Below are 24,243 nucleotides of genomic sequence, written 5' to 3'. Positions count from 1 at the left end.
TTTCTGAGCACCAGGAACACGGGAACACAGGTTTGTGTGTTCCTGCCATGGCAGCGATTCTTCAGGGAGGTGACAGCTACAGCCACAGGGACAGATGGGGAACAACAGCCCACGCACTGAAATCCTCTTCCACGCGAGGTATCGTCGCTTGGGAATAACAACTCACAAAGCTGTTCCTGTGTGAGAACACTCAAGCTACAGCATCATTTACATTCACCAAAACCAAGTGTAACAATAAGTTTTCGCTCAGGTTTATTTACTAAATCGTTTCACATTCAATGGAATAGTTACAACAATACTTACAGAGCATTATCACAAGAGCAAACGCGTTGAGAGCGCTCGTAAAGACCCAGAACGCAGGTTACGGTTGTTTTCCTGTTCAACTCAACTGCGGCTTTTGTAAACAAGAACAAAACCAGAACGCTGCTAAAAACGATGGACACACAGAAACATTCACCGTACACAAAGCTACGTACATTACTTTATACTCCCAACCAAAGCACTCTGGTCAAGTCTGAGTACAATTTGGTATTCTCTGTACAATTATTAAATCCTGCTAAAAATTATAGTTACCCTTGGGTTTAAAATACAGCACAGCGCATAAGGCAAAAAAATAAGAATTATCATCCAGTTCTTGGAGTTGAGTTGAATATCAAGAATTTAAGGCAAGCTTGGACATTTTGCATTGTTTCTATAGTGAATGGGGACTTACGAATGGGAAATCCACAGAGTGACAGGCTATGTCCCAGGAAAAGCTGCTGTGACGCGTGCTGGACACGTGTGCCCTCCAGAAGTTCCAAGCAGACTTTCTGAAAGCAAAGCATCCCAGTGGAGAGGCCGTCAGGAAGCTTACGGACAAACCTGACCTAAAAGAGCAGAAATTCAGCATCTGTATGTACACATATAAACTCAGACCCATTTTAAAGTGCTTCACAGATCATTTTGAGTGATTCAGAAATAGAACTGGATGATAACTTACAGTCGTATGATATCTTAGTTGAAGGTCCTTAATTTTTAAACTGCGAGACAGACATTACAAGGAGAGTATTGTTCCTTAAACGTAGATTTAAACTGGTTGTCGCGTCTGATCTTTGATAACCAAGCACTTCAGTGAATGGGACGAGGAGCACCCGAACAGAAGAGAAGACGGCGTGACTGCAGTGACACGACCCCGCTGCCGATACACCGCTCCATCCATTCCGAGCTAAACACCTCATCTAATACCAGCAGCACATTTTATTGGGTATTTTCCCCATTCTGCAGACCAAGCCTGCGCACTCAAATTGTTGCTGCTGCTCTGTCAACTGGAGCGACACCACAACACGGCTCCATTGCTATGGGCTCACCTGACACGGCCACGGCCCAGGAAAAGAGAGGAAACCTGGTGCAATTTTAAATGCTTTGACTTCCACAAATGACAGATGTTTCTAGAGATCGAATAACCATCCACATCACCCTGACCTGTGCATTTGTTTGTTCTGGTGAAGTCAAAACAGTTTCTACACCTTGCACCACTGTCTACTAACAGTCCCCATCAGAACACCTCGGTGAGCATCCTCCCCCTGGAATCCAGAGGCCTCGAACTCCAGAAGCTCCAGTACATCCCAACTGTGTGGAAAGCCTCCCATCAATAGGAGGCATTAACTTCTCTTTTAAGTAAAGAATTTACCTTTTTTTTCAATATTTGTTTGTTAAGCATTTTTATCTCGGGTGTATATTGGAAGAGACGGTAATTGATGGCATCTCTGGAACAGAGTGAGAAGTGAAACAGGATGGGAAACATTCAGCTTGTGCCTCCACCTGAACGGCAGGAGAATGTGGAAACGTCTCCCCCAAACCTCCCACGTACAATCGTTTCACTACTTCAGTCCTATCAGAGTCACCAGAATAATCCAATTACGCTATTATTGCTATAGAACCAGAATCCTTAGCGAGTCAAATAAACTGCATTGAAAATGCTGACATTGTTAATTTGATTTGCTTTTAAAGTCCTACTTAATCCTGACAAATCTGAAGAATGTGTGCAGGAAGTTATGATCTGTGCAAACACCTGTTGTCTATAAACAACGTTTTACGGTGCGAACACCCTCGTGCTTCTGACTGTTTGAAATCAGAATGTTCGCATGCGGAAGAACGAGGCCCATCAACCACCCCTGCCCATCGCTCACCCCTGCCCATCAATCACCCCCTGCCCATCGCTCACCCCCTGCCCATCGCTCACCCCCTGCCCGGCTGGACCAGCTCTGCGGGAGCTCACCGTAAATGACCTGCACCCAAACCTCCCCTCTGCGTACTTACAAAGAAATGGCTTGTGAAGCAACTACTGGAAATATTATTGCACCTCCCAAAATAATACTATATGGGCTTGAAAAACAAGGGGAAACAAACATGAATTTAACATGTTAAAACAAAGGGAAAATAACTCTGGAGGCAGAAAAGTTCTTCAGTACCAGGCTTGGCAATACACGTACAGACAACAAAACAGAAATTCAAGGTGAGCATGGCTCCTAGCTAAAATCAGATGACAAACTAAAGCATTCTAAATCAGCTAAAATTCATATTTATTCACTCACCTATTTTAAATAATGGTCATAACCTACTGCATCACTTTCTATTTCTCTGCCCAAATTCTCACTACGTTTAGTGCTCTCACAAAGCTGTGTCGTTAATGACAGGAGCGGACCCTCAGCACCAGTTCCTCACTCAGGACACGCTCTGGGGACGAGCAGCTGTGCCCCGAGCTTCTCAGCTGCTGCAGCTCGTGGGAAAGGCAAGATTGTGGGAAAAATCCCGGGGGGGATCACACTGTTCACTTCCTATTTATGAGAATAAGGACAATAAATGTAGATATTCTGAAAAAAAAAACAGTAACAGAGGGATCGGCGAGTACGTTGTGTTACTCCTGGCAGTTTTCATAGGCACGAATGTATCAAGCGAATAAGAACGAAAACCAGCAGAACGCTCCAAACGCCCCTGCTGTGCGCACACCGCACCCAACTCGGAACAGCCGCGCCGCTGAGTCCCGCCTGTAGCACCATTGGGGTACCTGCACACTCTGAGAAAGCAATCAGACATTCCTATAAAAAAGGAACTTACACGGAATATGGACACGAGTGTGCTTGGGAGAAGGATGGGATGGGTCTGGTTTTGAGTGTTTGTTTTATATCGTGCTACGAATGCTGCTGTGGCATCTTCCGATGTATTATTGACATTTTTCCTTGCGTTACCATTGAACACACAGAGCTGACCAGCAAGACAAGGTCCTTTAAGCTCCCACTATTTATCCACAAAAAGAAAATATCGGGGAAAGTACAAAATGTGATTTCACCAGATCCAAAGATTTTGTGAAGAGGCAATAGGTTTGCCTTGCAAATGTCTTTAAGTCGTTACTAATTACCATCCCAGCCCTCCTACCAGTACGCGGGTGGCAAAGGGGAGTGTGCAGGCAACATACTATGGCATTTATTATTTACAAACCTTGAGATCCAGAAACAAGGCAGCCCTTTAGTTACTGTTCATAAAAAACATCATGAAGCACTGGCATTTGTTTAATCTGAAGACCCAGCCAGACGAGCGGCAGCAAAGCGCGCAGCCCCACGGCGCACTCGCGCACCTCCCAGCCCAGCCCAGCACAGGGAGCTTCACGTTTGGGGTAGACAGGAGGAAGAGAGAAAGGCTCTAGAAGTGAAAGGGTTGGATACATGGTAAGTTTTCTAACCATATCCCAGGCATGTACAGCACTCTCTCAAATTCACTGCCATCACCAGGACGCGATCTAAACCCAGCTGGTGACGAGCTTTCCGTTCCTTCTGCCCGTGTCACTGAAGGAACAAAGGCCAATTACAGGAAGAAAACAAATCCTTCCTCGTGTCAATCCCAACTCCATCGCGTTCCTCCAACCTTCCAGCTCCGGCAAACGCAGCTCACGGGCTCTGCCAGCGGGGTTCATTTTCAAGCACGTTAAGCTCCATCTTCGCATTAGGTCCACAAAGTCCTACTTTTCATCAAAGTGCAGTCAAACCAAAATTGCATCGACAGTACATCATCCCTGCGGAGTCCAGCCAGGTGTCCGCGATGGGATCGTACTTCTGGACAGTGTTCAGGTAGGACGACCCCGAATGGCCTCCGACCACGTACAGGTAGTTATCAATTACAGCTGCGCCAACGCCTGCGGGGAACAAGAAAAAAGCTGCACTATCACCAAATGTGGCAATAAGTAGTATTTTTGATCCTAAGCTGAGCGCTCCCCCCAGCCCAGAAGCTGAACAGGTAAGTTCTCACAGCCTCCCCTTCTCTGGGCTGTCTTTAAAGCAAATGGGTGTAAATGAAGAGCCCGTCCCTGTTCAGGTCTTACACTCCTTTTCAACTCTTCTCACGCACTTTCCTGGGACAAAACAACGCTCTTCTGTCCCAATGCCCCTTGTCAGGGAGACAGTAGATGCACCGCTGCGTCTCAACATAAAGTACAATACAACACTTACCACAGAATTGCTGACACTTACTCAAAATTAACAAAAAAATAAAAGGTAGGGTAGAAATATTACTTCATATTATTTTTGTTACAGCTTAGTATCAATAAACTAGACTCTAATTAAATTTGAGAAATCAGTACTTTCACAAAGCTGATCTAGTGATCTCTAGTCCAATTCACAGACAAAGGACAATGCTCTGCAGACAAGTCAGGGCAAATCCATTGCAGCTGCTGTAGGCTCAAACAACAGTTTCTTTCTGAAAGGATGTCCCTGTGGAGCGTTCTGCACATCCTACCTGTTCTGGGTTCCTTCATGGGTCGACACACAGTCCACTGATTCTGGTGAGGATCGTATCTCTCAATGCTCGATAAGTGAGACACACCGTTGTGTCCACCTACTACAAAAATGAAGCCCAGCATGACACCGACACCAAAGTTGATTCGTTTGTCAGCCATCGAAGCCACTGTCTCCCACGAGTTCATACTTGGATCATAGCGCTCCACGCTGCAAAGACAAACAGCTTGTCAGGCTTGGATTTTAGTGACGTTTGAATTTCACTCCACAAGAAAGCAGCATTTGTCGGAGGTACACCTAGTTCTGCCAACCAGTATTACACACCCAGGAAAAACGCAACACAAAGAAAAAGGGCCTGAGCTGATGGAAAACTCTGTAGCATGGTGGCTTTGTAGCACCCAACGCAGCACACACGAAACTAAAGCCAGTGATATCACCTATGAAGCATCAATCGCATCTCAGTGTCCTTCGACAACGAGTAGTGCTGCCAAGAAGCAGTTTTAACACATCTCATCCTGACAGAGCGACTGCAGTTCAGTCGCTTCTCCGATGGCCTTGCGCCACTACCCTGGGTCCTCAGGTGACAGATGGAAACAAAGCGACATTTTTCAACGCTGGCTTCAGAACTGAGAGCTCTTTCAAGGATGATTGCTGCTATTTATAAAAAAAGCAACTCATGCAAAACTGAACACAATGCGGATCTGAAGTGTGTCTATTTGTATCAAAAACTTCCTGGAGGCTTGCCTGAAAATAACACACAGAGGGGAAAACGTGGAGAGCATCTATCTCCAGAAAAGCAGTACAGAGCTTGCTGATCAAAACACTAAGAACAGAAAAGGCCTTCAGGATAAAATGAAAATTAATTATAATCATTATTTCTTTTAACCAGCAGAGCTGCACGATGGTCAGAGTTGTTAACACGCACGCGGAACTAACCCTTTGCTTCACAAACCATTTCATCTAAAATCATAGCAAGTACAGACAGTAAGTGCAGTTAATGATTAGTGCAATGTTGTCAGACTACACTGTTAAACAATCAATGCATCCCTTCCTATAAGCAAGAAAGATTTTCATTTTCATTCTTTATTCAGCTATTTAGGCTTGTAGTTTATTCATTTGCTTCCTGAAGGACATATGGCTCATTTGTTCCTATTGAATTGAAGAGTGCAAATGATTTCTTTGCATAACTGAAGGCCCCTGTCCACCCACAGAGCGATGTGGAACAGAGCAACTGAAGAGCGTGCTGGTACCAGGGAACCTCCTTGCGAGCGCGAGCTCTGAAGCCAGCCTGCTCCTCCCCAGGAGACAGATTACTGTAAGATTCCACCTGAGGTATGTATTTGTTTTGCATACACCGAGCAAGCAAAAAAGTCCTGTTGATTTCAAGTTGGTGTTTTCAACATCAGAGCTGACCTTGCATGCCCCTATTCAGCAGGTTTGCAGCACAAGACTCGTGGTGAGCACGCCTGTTCTGAGAGCCGCGGAACAGCTGCGCAGCACCGTGTCACACACGAGTGTGCTGCACAGCTACTCGGCTCGGGGCTCGGCAAGTGGGGTGTCTTGCACCACCTTGCTTAGTTATATACACATATGTCTTTGTCTTTACCCTTTTCCATTCTCAGGGGTTTAAAAACAAACCAAACCAAACCCTCAAACAAGCCAGCCCTGAGCTGGCACACACACAGGTAAGTTAAAACAATGATTTCCCAGTTGAATTATCAGACTGATGTTGCAGAACCAGGATTAATGAGGCCCACTGTGGATTACTGTTCTTAAATATTTTTGTAATTGGCTGCTGAACACAAGCTCAACAGTGAGTTTGGTCGATTTCAAGCTTACAGCGTCAAGCTCCACGCGTCAGAAGCACGTACCTGTTCATGTGGGCTGGACCATAACCCCCAATGGCGTAGATCATCCCGTCCAAGACGGCTGCAGCAAAACAGCTTCTTGTTTTGTTCATGGGGGCCACCAGCTGCCACTCCTTCACTTTGGGAATGTATTTCTCCACCGTTCGTAAATAAGACTGCCCATCATAGCCACCCAAGGCGTAGAGCTCTCCCGCCAGAACCACCACTCCCAGGGTACTCCGGCTCTCAAACATCCTTTCCAGAGACGTCCATGTGTTCGTGTCGGGGTCCCAACACTCCACGGAATTCTCGTGCTTTCGGTAACTGATGCCTTGACACACGTGGGTCGCAATCCCTCCCACAACATATAATTTCTGGTCTAGGACAGATACTCCGAATTCATAGCGGGGAATGCTGAGAGGTGCCAGGCCTATCCAGGAGTCATTCTGAGGAAAATACATTTCAACACTGGAATAGAAAAACAAAGATTCTGTGAGCAAATCGAACCTTCTGGAGCTCTGTGATGTGCACATGGGCATCAAGGAACAGTCTTTAGATTATTAAATGTCCTGAATGATGTCTGCTGTTCCTTCTAACAGCCCAAACATCAGCTCAAATCAAATGCAGTTACTGCCCCAAAGAGCTAAAACCCCAGGGCCCCCCAGCGAACACTGTGATGCAGCAACACAGCCAGGAGCCACAGCACTGAGACCTGAAAGCACGGGCAGGACAGTGTCACGGACAACGCGAGGGGAGACAACACAGCAGCTTTTGGGGACAGGTGTGACTGGGGTAAGCTGAAGATACAAACCGTAGGGATACACAGGGTAAAGGGAAAAGCAAAAAGAAGAGCCACAGAGATGGGAGAGAGCAAAAAAGACAATTACAGAGGAGAAAGCACGTCTATATTTGCAAACATACATTTAGAAAGTACCATTTGCGGTTTTACAAATATCTATTTTACATGCGCTGTATAATTTAAATGAAATGTCAAAGTAGAATGGACTAATTTGAAAAGCCTGTTTTCAAAATCCTGCTTATTTGCATTTTCTTTCTATTATACTCAGTGTTAAAATATGGTGGGTCTAGCCTATCATGTATAAAGTCTAGTCAACCTACATAAATAGTTTGGCGAATAAATTACTGAAATGATTTAAAAGAATAGCTGGTACACAGGAGATCCGATCTGCTCAAGCACACGAAGGCGCTGGAGCGCTGGCAGCACCCAGCAGGGCCGCGACACAGCCGCGCCCACTTACACGGGCTGCACTAAATACACCCTAAGGAATCTTGTCATTATGAAAATAAAACAGCCCTCCTGCAAGTACAACGGAAAAGCAGAAAGAGAATAGTGGGATTGAGGTTTCCTAATCCCCAATTTTAATTGTATTAGGAAGTATTTGTTTAATCGATCTGCGACTTTTTTTGGTATGTCAAGAGCAATTGTTTAAACTTAAGTACGGACTGAAACAATAGCTTAAGAAAGACTGATATGAATAATGAATTAAGGAAGAGGAAATTCCTGTCTGCACTAAAACAGTTAATAGCAGTAAACAGAATTTTGGTTTAAAAAAAAAGAAAATCAAAAGACTTCGGTATGTAATATGACTGCAGTCAGTGAAGAACCTGCCAAAAAACAGAGCTGAGGAATCCCAGAGGCCTACTTTATTTGCTCAGTCTTTTTATTAAACACAAAACCTGTTTACTTTTTAAATCTATAAACCAAACCACGCCCAGCCTCCAACATCTATTTCAGTATCGACTCGTTATTGTGAAAGTTAACTTTAATAACTTTGACAACATATCTGAGCACAGGGAAGAAGAACATGCAGATCTTCCCAGGTTTCTCAGGGTATGTGTGTATCTGCAAGCACAGAACTGGCACAGAAGATAACATCTCTGAGTAAAACCTCATCCCAATGCGGCTGTGGAACCAGGCTGGGCGGTGTGTCTCATACGGGAAGAAAACTGTTCTATTACATTCCTTTTGCTCAGCTGGTTCGCCTGGGTGATGTACTCCAGGACCCGCAGAGGACGTTCATGTTGCAAACTGGGTACAGAACGAGGGGTACTCACCCGTTTCTGCCAGCACAGACACGGACACGTACTCAGCAGTGGAGATTAAAGCCGCAATTACACTCTGATCAAGAACGTGACACTGCTAAGAGTTACCTCTTCACTCCTCTCTGATTTAAATCTATTTTCATTCCAAGGGCTTTTGAGCTATCAGGATGCATATTTGTCATATTAAGCTAAATTTTATTATTTGATTGTTCTGGAATAATAATAGATCAGGGAAAAATTATGTAAAATGAGAAGACCTGGGAGAGTAAAGTAGTAGCATGCAGACTTATATTAATCACTTTTATTATCAAATTCTCAATGAACAGAATTAAAATGGTAAGATTGTATAGCTATTTGTGTTGGCACAAACAAAACCCTGTAACACTGAAGATGACTCATGAAATCGAAAAGTATTTTGAACTCAGTGTTCGTCCGTGTTCAAAAAAGCTCTAGTTAAGAGTTCTCGTGACAGAAAAGCAGTAACCACAGCCCTGCAAACCACAGCTCTCCAACACCTGTCTGAGCCCCGGCCCAGGGCGATAACAAACACACCAACACCGCACTACTCAACTTCTGCAACAACTTCACCACTACTTACCTTTCCAAACATGCAAACAGCCCAGCTTTTCCTCCCACAGCACACAGAACTTTAGGAGCACAGCGAGGTCGTGTCATCAGCATGGTCTGGTGGGACAGTCTGTGTTCGGGCATGAAGTGGTATTTTAGGGCCTCGTTTAGCAGATGTTTACACGTGTGGTCATCACGAATGAGATGGTTTGCTTCGTATAACCGCGTAAGAAACTTAACGCTCAGCAGCGGTAACCGCACGCAATGCAGCAGCTGCGCTAAGTACTTCTGCCGCTCCTGCACGTCGTATTTGATCCAGGACTCTAGTGCATAAAAAACAGTTTCTTCTGTCACGACATTCAAGCAGTCATTGGAAACAATTTCATCCAACTCCGAATGCGTAAGCTCAAAAAATTCTTCCGTCTGACAAACATCTTCAAAGTTTTGACAGATGTACTTGTTAGCAGCCAGGTAGAGGTCGTGGCAGCCGTACGTCTCTGCAAAACGAGAAATCCCGATGCAGTTGCCAGGGTCGAGCTGGCTTTCGAGAAACGCGCAGCACTCCTTCACGACCAGTTTGATCTGGAGCAGGTTGGCAGCCGGAAGAAGCGACTCGACCGTGTCTTGCGAGATGAAGACGGTGCCGGTGTAGGCGTACTCCACGATGGCCTGCAGAGCCGCCTCGTCCACGCACTGGAACTCCACCTCCGCGTTCTCCTTCTCCGACAGGTTCCCAGTGAACATGGCTTTGAAGTAGGGGCTGATGCTGGCGAGCACCACTTTGTGGGCGTGGATCTTGACATCGCCCACCCGCAGGATAATGTCACAGAGCTCGTGATGCTGGCGAAGGAGGTTCAAGCCTTGCAGGAGCTGTTCGGAATGCAAGTGGGTTAAGTTGGCGAGCATGTAGGTTGGAGACGACTGGTCCATCTGTGACAAACAGAATTTTCAACGCGTTACTCAGGGCTCCAGCTCTACAGCTTCATTACTCATGCTACTTCGACATGCCACACATAACATTTAAAAAATATTTTTCCATTTTTGCCTTTACCTTAATTAGATTTATTACTTTCCAATTTACTTTTTTGGCCCTTGTGCGCTATGCTTTTTCATGCAAGTTAAATCCAGGACAATCAAATGTTTATTAATAATGTATGCTATATTAATCCTTGACTTAAAATCCAAACCATACCAATCCAAACAAACTCCCCCCTTTTTATTTTTCTGTTCTGGAGTAAGATGTATATTATCTGAAGCGTTGAACACATTATAGGATTCTACATCAGATATGTGACAGAACTGAACAGGAACTGAAATAAAGCTAAACAGAGATAAATAAAGAGTAGAATTGGCTTGTGTGAGACAAAGTTTTGCAAGTCCTGACACCCCTTCCTGCTGCGGACGTCCCAGCCTGCCCGGCCGGCTGTGGGGCAGGCAGGCCCTGCTGTGCTTCCCACGCAGCAGGGACCAGCTCCCCGTTCCACCCCCGCTGCACAAAGAGGCAGAAAAGTCCCACGGAGCCCTGGGCTGCAGCTCCACAAAACCCCCAAATGCATCTTCTAAAAAGATTCAGTTTGCATCTTGAGAACTGAAAGCAGTAGGATACCTGCTCTAATTTCAGTCTCATAAAAATTCCAGTGGTGCTGCCCACCACTACCTGCTGGAGAAGCATCTTAGCTCTTTATTGACACTGAATTATTATACCAGGGAGAGGGTGGAGGCTGTGAACGTGTCACGATCCTGGACCACAAGGAGATGCAACTATTGTTCTACATGGCAACCACCCAACTTCTGAACTGAAAAGCTGATTTAATTGTGATTTGCTAAATGACTACACAAACTGCAATATCTCACTTCTTTTATCGTTACTAAGAAGTTCATCACTTTTGCAGCTCCTTAACTGTCATGTAATTTGCAGTGAGCCCACTTACAAAGTGCTTAATCTGAAAGAATAAAATTAGTTGCCAACAGAACATAATAGCACTGACAGAGAACTGAAGGCTTAGCACTAGGGATAGAAAACCTCTTATCCATTAAAAGATAAGCTCATCCCTCTCCTATTATAACCCTATACTGGAAGAAAAAAAATCTCTAAAAGAAAGTACTTTAAGCAGATCTGCAAAAGGCAAGATTCCATACAACATCTTCCACATAACATTTTTGCAGCACAAATTAAACGGGGGGAAAAAAGAGCTGTTCAGCAGCTAAGCCACTTTATTTTCCTTCTGTGGCTGTGCTCAGTTCATAACTTATTGTACGTATATGCACAAATCATAAAACACAAGGCAACATCACATGGCAGGAAAAAGGAACGGATACAGTTCAGATGCAAAACTCATAAAAACAGTTCTAAATAATAACTTTTAAGCTATTCCACAAAACCAAAACTTCTGGTCCCATCTGGGCAGAGGTGCCTCCTGTTGCACCTCGCAGGCCTCCTGCGTGGCGATGCTCGTCCACCCCGCGTGGTTGCATGTGTTTGGTTTATTGCTGAATGAGAAATCAGAAGCTGGAACACCAACCAGGCCTGAAGAACGTAATCTAGGAAACGGTTTGTGCCCACAACACTAATCAAACGGGGCTCTGGGCTATCAGATCCTTGCCACAGCCTGTAGGTAGCACTTATCTTGGACAGTAGGGAGATAATGGAAATCAAAGGGCTAACCAGACATGTAAATAACTAAGCTCGCTTACTGAAGGTATTTTCTCTTCTAACCCCCCGGTCAGTGAGGGAGAACCCGGCATTCCCCTCACACGACAGCAGCAGGAAGAGCCGCTGACACGTTTCTGTTTAGGACAGAACTGAAGCGCTCGCCAGTTCCTCATTTCGGCTGCAAAACGCTCGCGGGCAACAAGCTGCGGGGCCGGTTGTGCCCGTCCCGGGCTCCGAACCCGAGAGCCCCGCGCCGGGCTCCCATCAGCTCCGCACGGCGCACACCGCCAAACCCGCCTCCGCACGCCAAAGAACCTGCAAGAAATCACTTCCCAGCACCAGCTGCCTTGCTGGTGAAATGTCACGCTCCCCGCGCCCTTGTGCGGCAGCTCCAGCCCGGCCCGTTTCTCGGGGCATGTCCCCGCACACCCGCGCCCGCCGCCCCCAGCCCACCGCCCGCCACACACCGAGCACGGACACAGCCCTCCCCTCCCCCCCGCCCCACGAACAGTTGCGGGACCGCTCCTGGCAGCGCGCGGGGCCGGGGGGGCCGGGCGGGCCGGTCTGACCTGCGGGCGGGGGCACAGGCCGCGCCGAGGCCCGGCCCGCCGAACCGCCGCTCGCTCCGCTTCTCCGCCAGCGCCCGGCAGCGCGGCGTCACTTCCGGGCGCCACCGCCCCGCGCCCTCTGCCAATCAGCGCCGGGGAAGCGCCGCGCACCCACAACCCCCGAGCCCGGGTGGTGCCACTTCCCACACCGCGGGAGGGGGAGAACGTGGCTCCGCTCCACCGGCGGGGCAGCCCAGGCACCTCCCGCTCCCGCCCCGCGGCTTTCTGGTGTGCAGCGGCGCATCCGCGCTCAGCAGCGTCGGGGGCGACGTGAGGGAGCGGTCAGACGTGCGCCGGTCCCCCCCGCCCGCCGCGTCGTGGGCGGTGCCGCGCAGGCGCGCCGCGCGCCGGCCCCTGGCGACAGCGGTGTTGTGGCGCGCGGCGTTGCCGGGGCGGGTCCGGCCGCCCATGGCCGCGGCTCCAGCGCTGCGCCCCGCGCCATGGAGCACCCGGCGGGGCCCGAGCGGCGGCTCCCGCCCTGCCCCGGCCCCGTTCCCCAGCGCCCCGAGCGGCCGGCGGGGCAGGAGGGAGACACCGCCGCCGCGGAGCTGCCGTGGGGGCCGCGGCCGGCGCTGTGTGGAGCGGCCCCGCGCGGGCGGCGCCGCCTGCCCGGCCGCCCCGTCCGCCCGCCCGCCGCCCCCCTGCGCGCCCTCACGCCGCCCCCCGCCCGGCGCGGCCCCGGGGAGCTGTCCCGCAGCCTGGCCTGGCAGCGGCAGGAGGAGGAGACCGGCACCGAGCCCTTCCCGCGGCCGCCCGGGGAGGACGCGCCACCCCCCGCCCAGCCCGGCGGCACCGGCCTGAAGTTCGGGCTGCTGCCGCCGGAGCTGCACGCCCGCCTGCTGGACCAGGAGGACTACCGCAGCCGCACGCAGGCCGTGGAGGAGCTGAAGAGGGTGGTCGGAGCCGCCAGCCAGGCCGCCGTGGGCTCCGCACCTGCCCCCGGCCTCTTGGGGCTCATCGGCCTCCTCTGCGCCCTCCTGGATGACTCCAACTTCAAGGTGGTGCTGGGGGCGCTGGAGGTGATCCACCTGCTGGCCCTGCGCCTGGGCGACCGGGTCCAGGCCTTCCTCACACCGCTGGTGTCGGCTGCTGCTAAAGTGCTGGGAGACAACAAGCTGGCCGTGCGGCGCGAGTACAACCGCCTGCTCCTGCGGCTGATGCGGACAGCGGGGCCGCAGCCCGTGCTGCGCCTGCTGCTGCAGCAAGAGTACCTGCAGCACAAGAACTCCAAGGTCCGCGAGGAGGTGGTCAACATCTGCATCGTGGCTCTCCTCACCTACCCGGGCGAGGAGCTGGACTTGGCCAAGCTGGCGTTTGGGCTGGCTCCAGCGCTGCTGGACGGCAAGCGCAGGGTCCGGCACGCTGCCATGGAAGCATTCGCTGTGCTGGCGTCTTCCATGGGGCCGGGCAAAACCGCCCTCCTCTTCAAGGCGGTGGATGCTGTGGAACTTGAGGAGAACGGGGATGGCGTGATGCACGCGGTGCAGGCCAGGCTGGCCAGAAAGACCTTGCCCAAGCTGGTAGACCAAGGCTTTGTAGAGTATGCCTTGCCCTTGCCATCGTCTGGTCGCAACAGGGACTCATGTTTGCCCCCCGGGGCAGATACAGACTGGTTGTTGATGGGCAACAGGACTCAGAGCGCACACAGTTACTGTGGGTACCGCGTGCAGGACAATGCTGTGCCCAACTCCAGCTCCCACGGTGCATATGCTGATGAGGGAATAAGTCCAAGAAGAGTCCTGAGTGCGGGTAAAGGAAAAAACAAGCTGCCTTGGGAAAATGAGCAGGCTGGAGATGGGGAAGGTGGAGCAGGAGTCGAGGTACCTCTCACAAGGAGTGTGGAGCAGGTAGGTATTTGTAGCTCACTGGGCTCGTTTATTCTAAGGCATGCTCTAAAGAGAGATTTGAAAGGTGCCAAAGGCTTATTAACTTACAGGTATTTGCAAGGTATGGTTGATACTGCTAGTATTTTATGTGCAAGGGTCTTTATGTGTATGTCAATCTGGGAAGGCAGATTTGAGGACACCTTATGTCAGGTTTAACACCACAGGAACCAGACAACATATGTAAAGAAAAATAATCTATTTTTAGGTTACCTGGACTCAAAGAGGCACTTGTCACATCTGGCGCTAGTGACCTGTCCCTGACAATGGCTAGCCAAATTCCAGGGGATGCATGCAAAAGTGGGAAAAGGGCTTCTGTTGTACAGTTGTGTTTGAGTGTACCTGGTGGACCGTGAGGATTTTCCTGAACACAAAAGCTGTTTGGTTCTGTTCAGGGGGGGCAGAGCTCTGGAAGGCAGAGCTCTGGAGCAAGGCTGAGCTGGCACTTCTTGGCAGCGTGCTGACCTGTAGAAAAACCTGGGGCTTGCCAAATGTCTATGTGGCTCTTCTTCCTCAGTCTGATTTGACTGGGAGAGTGTAGGAAACAGCAGTTCTGGGTTTGGATTTTCCCACTTCCTGACCGTGTTGGCAGCTGCAAAGGGAAGGAACCTTTGGGAAAGTGTTCAGGTCCCTTTTATGCTGTCAGTGTTCTGTTCTGGGACACATACTTTGTAAACCATCCATGTGTTTAAGACCTGAGGGTGCAGCTGCCTGTGTGGTTGTGGTTTTTGGTGGGTCTTGTTTTGTCTTTAACTGGGCAGGTTTTAAATTTATCATAACTTGATCTCCGGTGAGTGAGTTGAAGGCAGTGGACCTTTTCAGAACAGACTTCCTCACTGCCACCTTTTAGTATTCAGAATTTATTTCTTAGTTTCTTAGTAACTTGTTCCTGAATGGGATGAGGTCATGAACAGTGCTGCTTTGTGACGACCAGTTTTTAATGAAGTCCTAATGGAAAGAAACATGAGTTAATGGTGGTGTAGTGTAAAACCCTTAAGTTTGTGTGTATACTTGTACACACACAAGCTCGTTCCCTTTGTTGGTGCAGGTATTGGCTTCACTCAGACTCCTGAAGAGATCTGCATCTTTGAGTTGATGGATCCGGCAACCAAGCTCCCTTGGGTTATCTACAGAGCAGATAGGGTGTGGACAAACAGTTGTGTAGCAAACACCTCTCGAGCAAGAAGGTTTTTCTTACTGAACCAGCTTTTCGCTGTTAGCTGACACAACTCGTGGCGATGAGAGTGGACTGGCAGCATTCTGCAGCACGCTGTGCTGAGCTCTGAGCTCTGTGCTGCTGCAAGCACAAAGCAACCAGCACACCCCAAAACCGGCTGGTGCTCGGGACGGTGGATGGGCCTCTGCCGGAACCAGCCCTTTCTGGAGGTCACAGGTGCTGTGGAAGTTGTCCTTTTAAAAATTATTACTATTTTTTAAAATCTTTTTATGCATGTGTTTGTATTTATTCCTGTAAATTGGGAGAGTGGCCGGATTTTCCACTCCTGAAGCAAGTTTCTGTTTTACTGCGTCTGTAAAGTGCACTTAGAAATGGTGTGAACTTCGAGTTAAATTTGACCTGGGGAAATAGCTACATGTTCATGGCTTTGAGTCAGTGATAGTGGGGTACTTGGTTTACTAAGGAACATGCTTGATAAATGTGGTTTTGTATGTGTATTTTCACATGTGTAGCATGAACTTCGTGGGTGTAAATCCCCCCATGTAATATTGGGATGCAAACCACCCCAGCTGCCAGGTGCCTGTGTGCCTGAATCCCTGTGGGATGACAGGTTTTCTTCTTTTCTCCTTGGTAGACTTTACCATAACATCATGCAAATACTTCAAGTTTAAATGGATGTTTTCCTTTCCCGATCGTCTTTATTTTTACATCCCTGTGTATTATGCTGAATATTTAACTTTGTTCCTACTCATGAACAGATGTGGAAGTTATTTTTGTGCTGTCTGTGTTTGCAGAATTGGAACAGAATCCATTCCAGCCTTTCTGGGTGGAACAGTGTTGTGAGCAGAACCGTTTGTGGCCACCGGCGCAGGTTCCATTCCCAAGTCTCTTTTCCTTGCTGCTCTGCAGGGACTCGGGCTGTGACATTAACCACTCTTGCTTTTCTTTTGCTGCTGCCATGTACTATACCATAGGTGGCAATGAAAATACTTCTGCAGGGAGGAAATCCCGTTTGTCATGTACTGTATTTATTCCTCTTCAATAAGAACTAAATTTTTTGCACTAATGACTGTTTTTCTGACACAACCTGTGTCTCCTAGAGATTCCTTTTGCTTCTGTCTCTTCCCTCTGCCTTCTGACTCGCTGTGTTTGCCTCTCACTTCCATTTTACGTTGTTTTCTTGCATATTGAAGTTGGTAGAAAGCAGATAGGCAGCTTTGAGGTGTCAGAATTTGAAGACTTCATAAGCTGCACTCTGCCAAGGGAAACATGTAATGCTCCTTTTGCGCTCTCAAAACATGTCCAAATAACCAGAAACCTCCAGAATTCATTTCACATTGCAGTTTAACTCCACGTAGCTTTTTGTTTATGTGCAGGTAAGTACTGACAGGAGTAATGTGATGTCACGTTTGATAGGGTTTGGAAGCTGCCCGTTTTAACTTGGATGTGGATGAACACAGCACCGAATTACACCTGCATTCTCACCAGGTTGCTTTAGTGGTATCGGTTCACCTGAACGCTGTGAACAGTGTCAGGAGCGCTGTTCCCGTTGTTACGAAGACTCGTCTGAACGCTGATACGACACAGCACCTGATATTTTGTGTTCAGTGGGTTTGAAAAACGTGGTTGGGTCCATGGGCAAATTCAAGCTGTTTCTTTGAAGAGCGTACGGCTGGCAGACGTAAGGCTTTGCAATGAGTCTGCAACTGGCTTTTGGGAGCGGGGTTTAACAATTGCTGTGGGTTACACAGCTGCCCACCTGCTGAGCTCTTTCACAACACGTTAAGTGCAATGTAAGTTGGCTCAAGGAGTGACTTTACCTCTCTGAACAGTCCCCGTTGAGTCTGCTCACACTGCTGAACCATCGTACATCTACCTCCCTGCGATAGCGGTTGTTTAACTGATGCCGGTGGCACTTGTTTGTCACTCAGAAATAGTGCTGGCACTCAGGTTTTGCTGCAGCGTCTGTAAAAACGGTTTGGCTGTGCCGGGGCTCCTGTGAAAGACACAACACGACCTAATGTGGCTCCTGTGGCTTTGCCCTCGGTGAGGGAAGGAGCAGCCTTGTTTACAAAGAGAAGTGTCGTGGGGGCGTTTTATCAGAAGATAAGGTGCTGCTCATCATCGTGTGGAAGGGAGAAAGGAGCAGGGGTTCCGTGTCGTGTCCTCCGTGGTGATGGCCTGGGCAGCCCCTGCTGGATGGAGAGCCGGTCTGTGTCGGGGGGGCCACCAGGGACCTCCCAGGAGGAGGCCGGTTGTTCTCAACACTTCACTGAGTCCTGTTGGCTGGACCCACATTTACTGTAATGGGAGTTGAAACGACGCAGTGGTCTAAGTATTGAAGTATTTACTGGATCGCTGTGGGCTGACAGCATCGTGACCCTGTCCGCACATCCTGATGGTTTTGTCATTACCCTGTCCACGCTTCTGTCGCTGTCCATCTGTCTGCAGAGGCTGTAAAGTTCCCCGGCGCAGGGCACATCTTTCTATCTGCTCTTATCCCGGGGTGTGTTTGTACCTTCAATACAAGGAGACCGGTGTTTTTGCTGAAGGCACACTGGGATGAATAAACCTGGACGGTGTTTCCTCTACTTGAAGACATTCCTTATTAGCTGAAGGGGTTTGCCGTAAGCTGTGTAAATGAAGCTCTTTTTCTTGGGGCATTTAGCAAACAAAGTAAAGGGGAGAAAGCAAGCTAGCCCTGCATCTCCTCTCAGCTGTTTCCAGTAAGGTATATCATGCATAAAATTCAGATAGTGGACTTGTTTATATGAATGTAAAAAATTAATAATTAATTTGGACATTCCTTTGAAATGAATTTGCTTAAAAATTAACTTTTGGAGTAATTCTGAGCCTGAAAGAATGCATGAAATGAGCTTAATGTTTGAAGTTGTTTTTCTACTAGTGTTTTTAGGGTCACGTTACAGAGCGATTGTCCAAGGCCACGTCTAGACTTTCCTGATCAGATAAGAGATGAAGTAAAACATGTGTAAGTTAACGTGTGCTAAAAATACAGCGTCGATAAAGCACGTTCGTTGCCTCCAGGGGTCTGTCTGAAGGCAGCTGCTGTCAGCGCCGTTAAACGGGACTGTTGATGACACCTTTCCCTGCAGTCCCTGGCGTCCTTTGAGAGCGGCTGTGTTTCGTAGCCGTGTGTAAGCTCAGGGTCGCCAGCCGTGCTGCGGGGTTGGGGTGGCCGGCAGCACAGCCCCACATGTCCTGTGTGCCCGCGGGGACACGCGTGCTGCCCCCTCCAACTCTGCCTAATGCCCCTTAGCGAGAACCCCTAAAGCGAGAGGGGCTGGGGCTGCCCCCGTCCCACCTTCCAGGCGATGCCGTTGTTCTGCGATGAGAAAGGAGTGTTCTCCCCAGTAGTGATGGCAGGAAACACGACTGATGGGTAAACACCACAGGGCCTTTCTCAGGAATCTGGTAGCTCCAGCACTTCTCCAGGAGCCGGGGAGCAGTGGTGGGAGCAGTGGTGGGCACAGCGGGACGTTGGGTCACCCAGAGCCACCTGGCCCCGGCGCTGTGGCTGGCACAGGCTCGGACACACGGACACGGGGTTTGCTGGCAGAGACCCGGTGCTGGTGCTGGGGTTCAGCGGTGCTCTGCCTGGACAGGCACTCAGGGTTGTGCAGCACTCACCTCTCCAAAAGGTCATTAAACAAAACTGTAACACCGGTCTTGGTTTAATCCATGGGTCTTACTTCTGACAATTAGTATCCTCTGGGTAAAGTGCAGGGTTGCGTACTTCAGTGTTTTAAGTACTGGGACTGAAGGCTCATGGCTTAACTCTAACTCCATCTGTAGTTTGGGGTACAAAAGCTCTTCCTAAAAATCTCAGTGCCACTTCTGCAGAGCTTACGAGCTCCCCTGCTCTGCTGAGCCATGGAGAACCCGGCTGGCTGCCCAGCCCCAGCGAGCTGTGCTGGGGTCGCTCAGCCCTGCCGTGCTCCCCTGGGAAGTTAGATAAAGTCTCAATTCACTATTAAATATGGTTTTTCCCCATATGTTGAGGGGCCCCATGCTGGCTGTTGAAAGCAGGGCTCTTTTGGGGGGGAGCAAGAGCATTTGAACGTTTTACTGAAGTTTGAACCCATGCTATGAAGTGTTCACAAACTACGCACATTTTCACATAACTACACTGTGTTATTGTTCTCCATTTACATGCGCATCTGATAACCAGAAGGCTTAATAGCTGGATGTTATGAAGACCTTAGTGAGTGTTCAAGTGCCCTGTGAAATGAGTTTCGTGGAACTCTTTGTGTTCGTGGTGCTCGGGAGGGTTAAAGGGCTGGGGCCTCGGGCTCAGGGCTGGGAGCTGTGGTTTTTTGCGGGCTGGGGAGTGTTTTGGGGAGACACCATTCGGTGTTTGTGCCGTTGCTGGTCTCGGCCCTGGGACTGTGGCGCTGGTGGCTGCGGGGGTTCGATCAGGACCTTTCGTCTGGCGATGTCAAGCGTCTGTCAGCGATGGGCCGCTCGCGGGGCCGTGCTTTGGTAACCCCGTTAATGTTCTCATGGGTGGATTCAGGTATTTGTACGGTGCTGGTGGTACCAGTGGAATTTAAATGAAGCTGAAACCTTTTGAGAAATGCCTTCGCCAGGATCTGCCATCTACTTTGGCAGCTTTAGGTTTGTCTGCTGTCACCCTGCATGCCTGTGTTTAGCAAATCTCTAGTTACTCTGATAAGAATACATATAAAAGAAATGGGTTTTTGTTGCTGTGGCTAGGATTGGAACACCTGAGCAGAGCTGTACAGTCGTGTCAGCATTGTGTAATTTGCTCCTTCTGCATACATTGTTTTGTCTGTATGGAAAGATGGGGTGTTGGTAATTTGTACGAGTAACATTTATTCACAGGCTGGAAGATGTGTGGATTGAATACAGTGTTTGCTGGCTGGTTGATCGCAGAAGCGGGAATGCCGAGCTCCCATCTCCGCTTTTATCCAAACTTGTAATAATGCGGAACAAATAATTTACCCCGTTTTTCTCCTTTGTGAGGTACACCTGGTGTCCTCGGGGTCCCCGGCCGATGACAAGCCAGCACAGCGCTGCTGCTTACCCATTCAATTCAGTGTGCTCACTGCAGATCCAGCGATCAGAACTTGTTTCTTATTCTTTGCAAAGCTTCACTGTTTGCAGGTCCGATCTGCTGAAGCCTTTCACTCCTGCTGGGTTCCTGCTGCCGTCTCCCGTTAAAAACAAATCTTCTTGATTTGGAAAGGACCTGATGCTTTTGTGGAAACTCTCGAAGTTTTTGGTCTATGTTCCATAGCCATAAAAATTTCTATTTTTAAGATATTTGACCAAGTAGAATGTCATAATGATTTAAAAACAATTAGAGCGTGCTCATAGCCATGCTGCTCATCTCATGACTCTGCTGCTTCACGTTTTGAGTTCTGTCCGCGCTTTGTTTTGTGATCCCCCTTGAAAATATCAAACATTAAATCAATCCTCATCGAGATAGGAAGTCAGTCCCCACCAAGATAGATAGGAAGTCAGTCCCCACCGAGATATGGAATCAAACCCCATCGAGATACGAACTCGGGGCACTTGGCTGCAGTGGAAGTGCCGCAGTGACCGGACTCCAGGCGCCGTGCCCTGTCCGGTTGCAGCCCTGGGTCCCGCTGGGGTGCCCGGTTTGCACCCGCCCCAGGCGGGGAATGCAGGAGGTAACTGAATCGCACTGGTGGAGCTGCGCTGTCACGGTGCAGCAGCTTCTGTGAAGTTCCCCGTTTGAGAATCCGTCTTTGTGCTGAACCGAGATGCGCAGTGAAATTAAGAAGTGCGTGTTTATCAGTGAATGTGCTGTGTATGTGTCAGATGCAAACTCCCCGCTCGCACAAGCGCTCTGTTGAGTAAAGGAGGGTTTTAGGCTTGACTTTATGCTGCTCTTTCCAGTACTGAATAAATATTTCCATTTCTGTTCTGGCTTCTGTTTTGGGCTCAGTGTGAAGCTTTGTCTGTGAAAGGGGAGAGCAGAGTTAAAATAGCCTGGAAATGGTTGAAATTACTGATTTTGCTATTTCAATCAGAAACCAAGAAACCTTTATTTACAGCATGATCTTTTCTTCGCTAAATACTTACGTTATTCAGATTTTCTTGTTACAAGACGCCGACATTACCAAACACAGCGTCCAGACTCAATCCGGAGCTGTTTGTTTCGCACCTCGGGGAGCCACTGACTGTTTAAACGTTTACATGGCCTAATGTGCATCATTCAAGGTGTTAATGGAATTTTTGTTGCTTTTTCTTTTCCCTCAGTGTGAATAGTGTCAGCCTGTACTAGGGTGAGAGCTGGAAATGAGTTTAAATGCTTTATAATGCTGAAATGCCAAATCCCACTTGGTTCTGTGGGTGGGATAAGGCTCGCGGACACACTCTTGCTTTTTGTTGTCTAAGTGATAGGGAAAAAAACCCTTTATTTTCTATCAGTTGTCTTGAACGTATTGGCAGTGGTTTGTGTAGGTTTATTGCAAAGAAAGGCGGGTTTGGCTGTGCTGGATGGCAAGGTGAGGCGGGTAACTCTGCTTGTACGGAAGGGCTGTGCGTTGGCTTCACGCTCCTGACTCTCTGCGCTCTCCGTTCCCTGCAGGTCTCCACGTGCAGTGATTTCCTCCACGCTGCGAAGCTGCGGCCGCCTCCAGGAGCCCCGCTCAGCGACCAGAACCCGTGCAGCAGGAAAAGAGCTTCGAGGAGCTTACTGCAGAACTGCGTGGGTTTGAGCTGGGAGCACCCCTCTGTTTGCGCTGGTACGTCACACCGCGGGAGAGCCTTTCATCTGCTGTTTGCAAAACGCTTTGAGAAGAACCCGAGTGTAAATTCGTAGCTTCATGAACACAATTTATCATTTCTTGGTTATTTGCTTTGTTATTGATTTTCTTGTAGCACAAAGAGCTGGCTACTGGGTGCAGGAGAAGCTGTTTGCCAGTCTTGCTGTGTGCACACACATTTTCATTATTTCACACAGACCCAGGGGAGCTTATGGATCAGCTCTTTTTGCAGACAGCGAGACCAGAAAGAAATAGTGCGGTTATGTGACCAGTGTGTTGGAGGAAAGGGCTTGGAACATCCCTGAGATACGGAGCTGTCTGCTGCTTCTGCAGCGTTAGGATCAGCAACAGAGCAATTCAGACCATGTTCTTTCACACCGTAAAATACAGATAAAGCAGTACATTAAATGAAAAGGAGACACAGAATTGTGCTGACTTTAGAGCAGGAATACATTGCTGGCTGCAATGGCAGTTGGTATCTAAACGGGATGCTGTCACGGCATTGGTGGCAGGGTATGAAACACCAAGCTGTAAACCAGGCAGCGTGTTGGGAAGATCGTGTTTCTGTGGGTCGGCTGTTCAGAAGAGCAATCAGTGTGTGGCTCTTGTAGCTTTGCACATTTTCTCTTTTTGCTTTGTGCAAACAGCTGCGGTGCAAAGCTGTCCCAAGAGTAAGCTCTGAAGGTTGTTTTAAAGGTTAGAAACGCTTTGATGTTTTTGCAAACCACGTCTATAGAAGAGCGTAGGGGTAGCGCTCCACTTCATTTGCGCTGGCAGTGAGACTCAGGGACTTGTTTCAATAGCCGAAGGGCACGTGAAGAGAGCGGGCAGGCCCGGGCCTGACTTGTCCCTGCCCGCCGCGGCTCCGCTCTCGGCTTTGCCGACACGCGCCAGCGTTCCTCACTGCACGGAAGGAACTCGCTGTGTTCTGGGGCTCTAAGGCCTTGTCTTCCCTTCGTTGTCACATCTTAAATGAGAGAGCCGCTCTGGGTTTTTGTTTTGGCCCCTGCAGGTCTCGGTTGGAGAAAAGCCCTGGAAGAACAAGCAGCCGTTCTTGCAGCTTGTGCCCATGAACAGTGTTGTGAGGTTGCTTGGAAACTCCTGAATGAAATACTTTGAAAGTAGTTCTATCTGACACTGGAAGTTAGATAAAGAGTCTCAATTCACTATTAAATATTATGGTGTATTTTTTTGTCGAATACCATATGTGAAGTATTTATCTAGTTATTTCTGTGTTTCTTTCGGAAGGTGCTCTGGGCTCCCATCAGCCACAGGTTTCGGGGAAATGTGGAACACTCGGGTACTCACAGACACGCAGGAGGAGCGGTAGTGTGGACAGTTTACAGTTTTTAGGATTAAATAACTGTCAGCAGGACAAAGGTAGGTGGATTCTAACTCTGTCATAAGCCAGTGCATGTTACTTTGGAAATGCCTCTTTATTTCTATGCCGCCTTAAGAAATAAAAACTATTACTAAAAGGTTGTTCAGCCCCTGTTCAGCCAGATCTGTACTTCCCTCCTGTTTGTAGTCGTGAGTTTGCAGCCCACACGGTTGTATCTGACTCTGTGCTGTGTAACAGAACCTGAGCTGGTTTTGACAAACTGATTGAGAGAGTTCTGTTAACGTCACCAGTCAGGTACCAGCAAGGGCCAGGTCGGAGCCTTGTCCCCCGAGATGGTGAATGTCCTTCTCGGGTCCCCGCGAGGTGTGGGGCACAGGCCCGGTGTTGGTGCACGGAAAGCTTTTTGTTCTCACGCCATTGCTGTAATTTCTGGGCCCTGTGTGCAGCTCTTAGCAGACGGGTACCGCGGTGCTGCCGTGCCAGCCGGTTCCTGCTGCTGGGTTCAAAACCAGGCTGCGGGTTTGGCTGAGTGAGGAACGATGCGATTTGAAAAACAAAGT

At 48.9% G+C, this 24,243-nt stretch overlaps 2 protein-coding genes across 5 annotated transcripts in view; one reads left to right on the top strand and one right to left on the bottom strand.

The window, feature by feature from the left end:
* Window positions 1–235: 235 nt before the first annotated feature.
* Window positions 236–12,809, bottom strand: KLHL28 (kelch like family member 28). Of its 3 annotated transcripts, none has more exons than XM_065839379.2 (5): window positions 12,467–12,809; window positions 9,276–10,174; window positions 6,638–7,081; window positions 4,768–4,976; window positions 236–4,168 (listed from the first exon to the last, which is right to left on the bottom strand). In XM_065839379.2, the coding sequence occupies exons 2-5, from the start codon at window positions 10,172–10,174 to the stop codon at window positions 4,005–4,007; spliced, it is 1,716 nt and encodes a 571-aa protein (XP_065695451.1). In that variant the 5' UTR covers window positions 12,467–12,809; the 3' UTR covers window positions 236–4,004. The 3 variants fall into 3 exon arrangements, with proteins under 3 accessions (XP_065695451.1, XP_071665943.1, XP_065695450.1); XM_071809842.1 differs by having other exon boundaries at window positions 12,407–12,754; XM_065839378.2 differs by lacking the exon at window positions 12,467–12,809 and adding an exon at window positions 11,939–12,340.
* Window positions 12,810–12,895: 86 nt separating this feature from the next.
* Window positions 12,896–24,243, top strand: part of TOGARAM1 (TOG array regulator of axonemal microtubules 1) — a 34,767-nt gene continuing 23,419 nt past the window's right edge. The window contains exons 1-3 of one of the 2 annotated variants that reach the window (XM_065839548.2): window positions 12,896–14,352; window positions 22,164–22,320; window positions 23,590–23,721. In XM_065839548.2, the coding sequence (XP_065695620.2) occupies window positions 12,946–14,352; window positions 22,164–22,320; window positions 23,590–23,721 (1,696 nt within the window). In that variant the 5' untranslated portion in view covers window positions 12,896–12,945. The remainder of the gene's footprint in view (window positions 14,353–22,163; window positions 22,321–23,589; window positions 23,722–24,243) is intronic. The other variant, XM_065839549.2, reaches the window with a different exon arrangement.

This window comes from Patagioenas fasciata, chromosome 5 (genome assembly GCF_037038585.1).
Source record: "Patagioenas fasciata isolate bPatFas1 chromosome 5, bPatFas1.hap1, whole genome shotgun sequence".
Classification (NCBI taxonomy): Eukaryota; Metazoa; Chordata; class Aves; order Columbiformes; family Columbidae; genus Patagioenas; species Patagioenas fasciata.
The sequence above is the reverse complement of the archived record's forward strand: the minus strand, read 5'-3'. Positions and strand labels throughout refer to the sequence as shown.

What these genes read in the sequence shown, in the direction of transcription:
- KLHL28 (XM_065839378.2), bottom strand. Translation starts at nt 12,070, where the DNA reads ATGAGGAACTGGCGAGCGCTTCAGTTCTGTCCTAAACAGAAACGTGTC. An exon ending in TAGAAGAGAAAATACCTTCA is followed by an intron (nt 10,175 to 11,938) that starts GTAAGCGAGCTT and finishes TGTTTGTCACAG; the next exon opens with ATGGACCAGTCGTCTCCAAC. An exon ending in GGTCCAGCCCACATGAACAG is followed by an intron (nt 4,977 to 6,637) that starts GTACGTGCTTCT and finishes TTGTCTTTGCAG; the next exon opens with CGTGGAGCGCTATGATCCAA.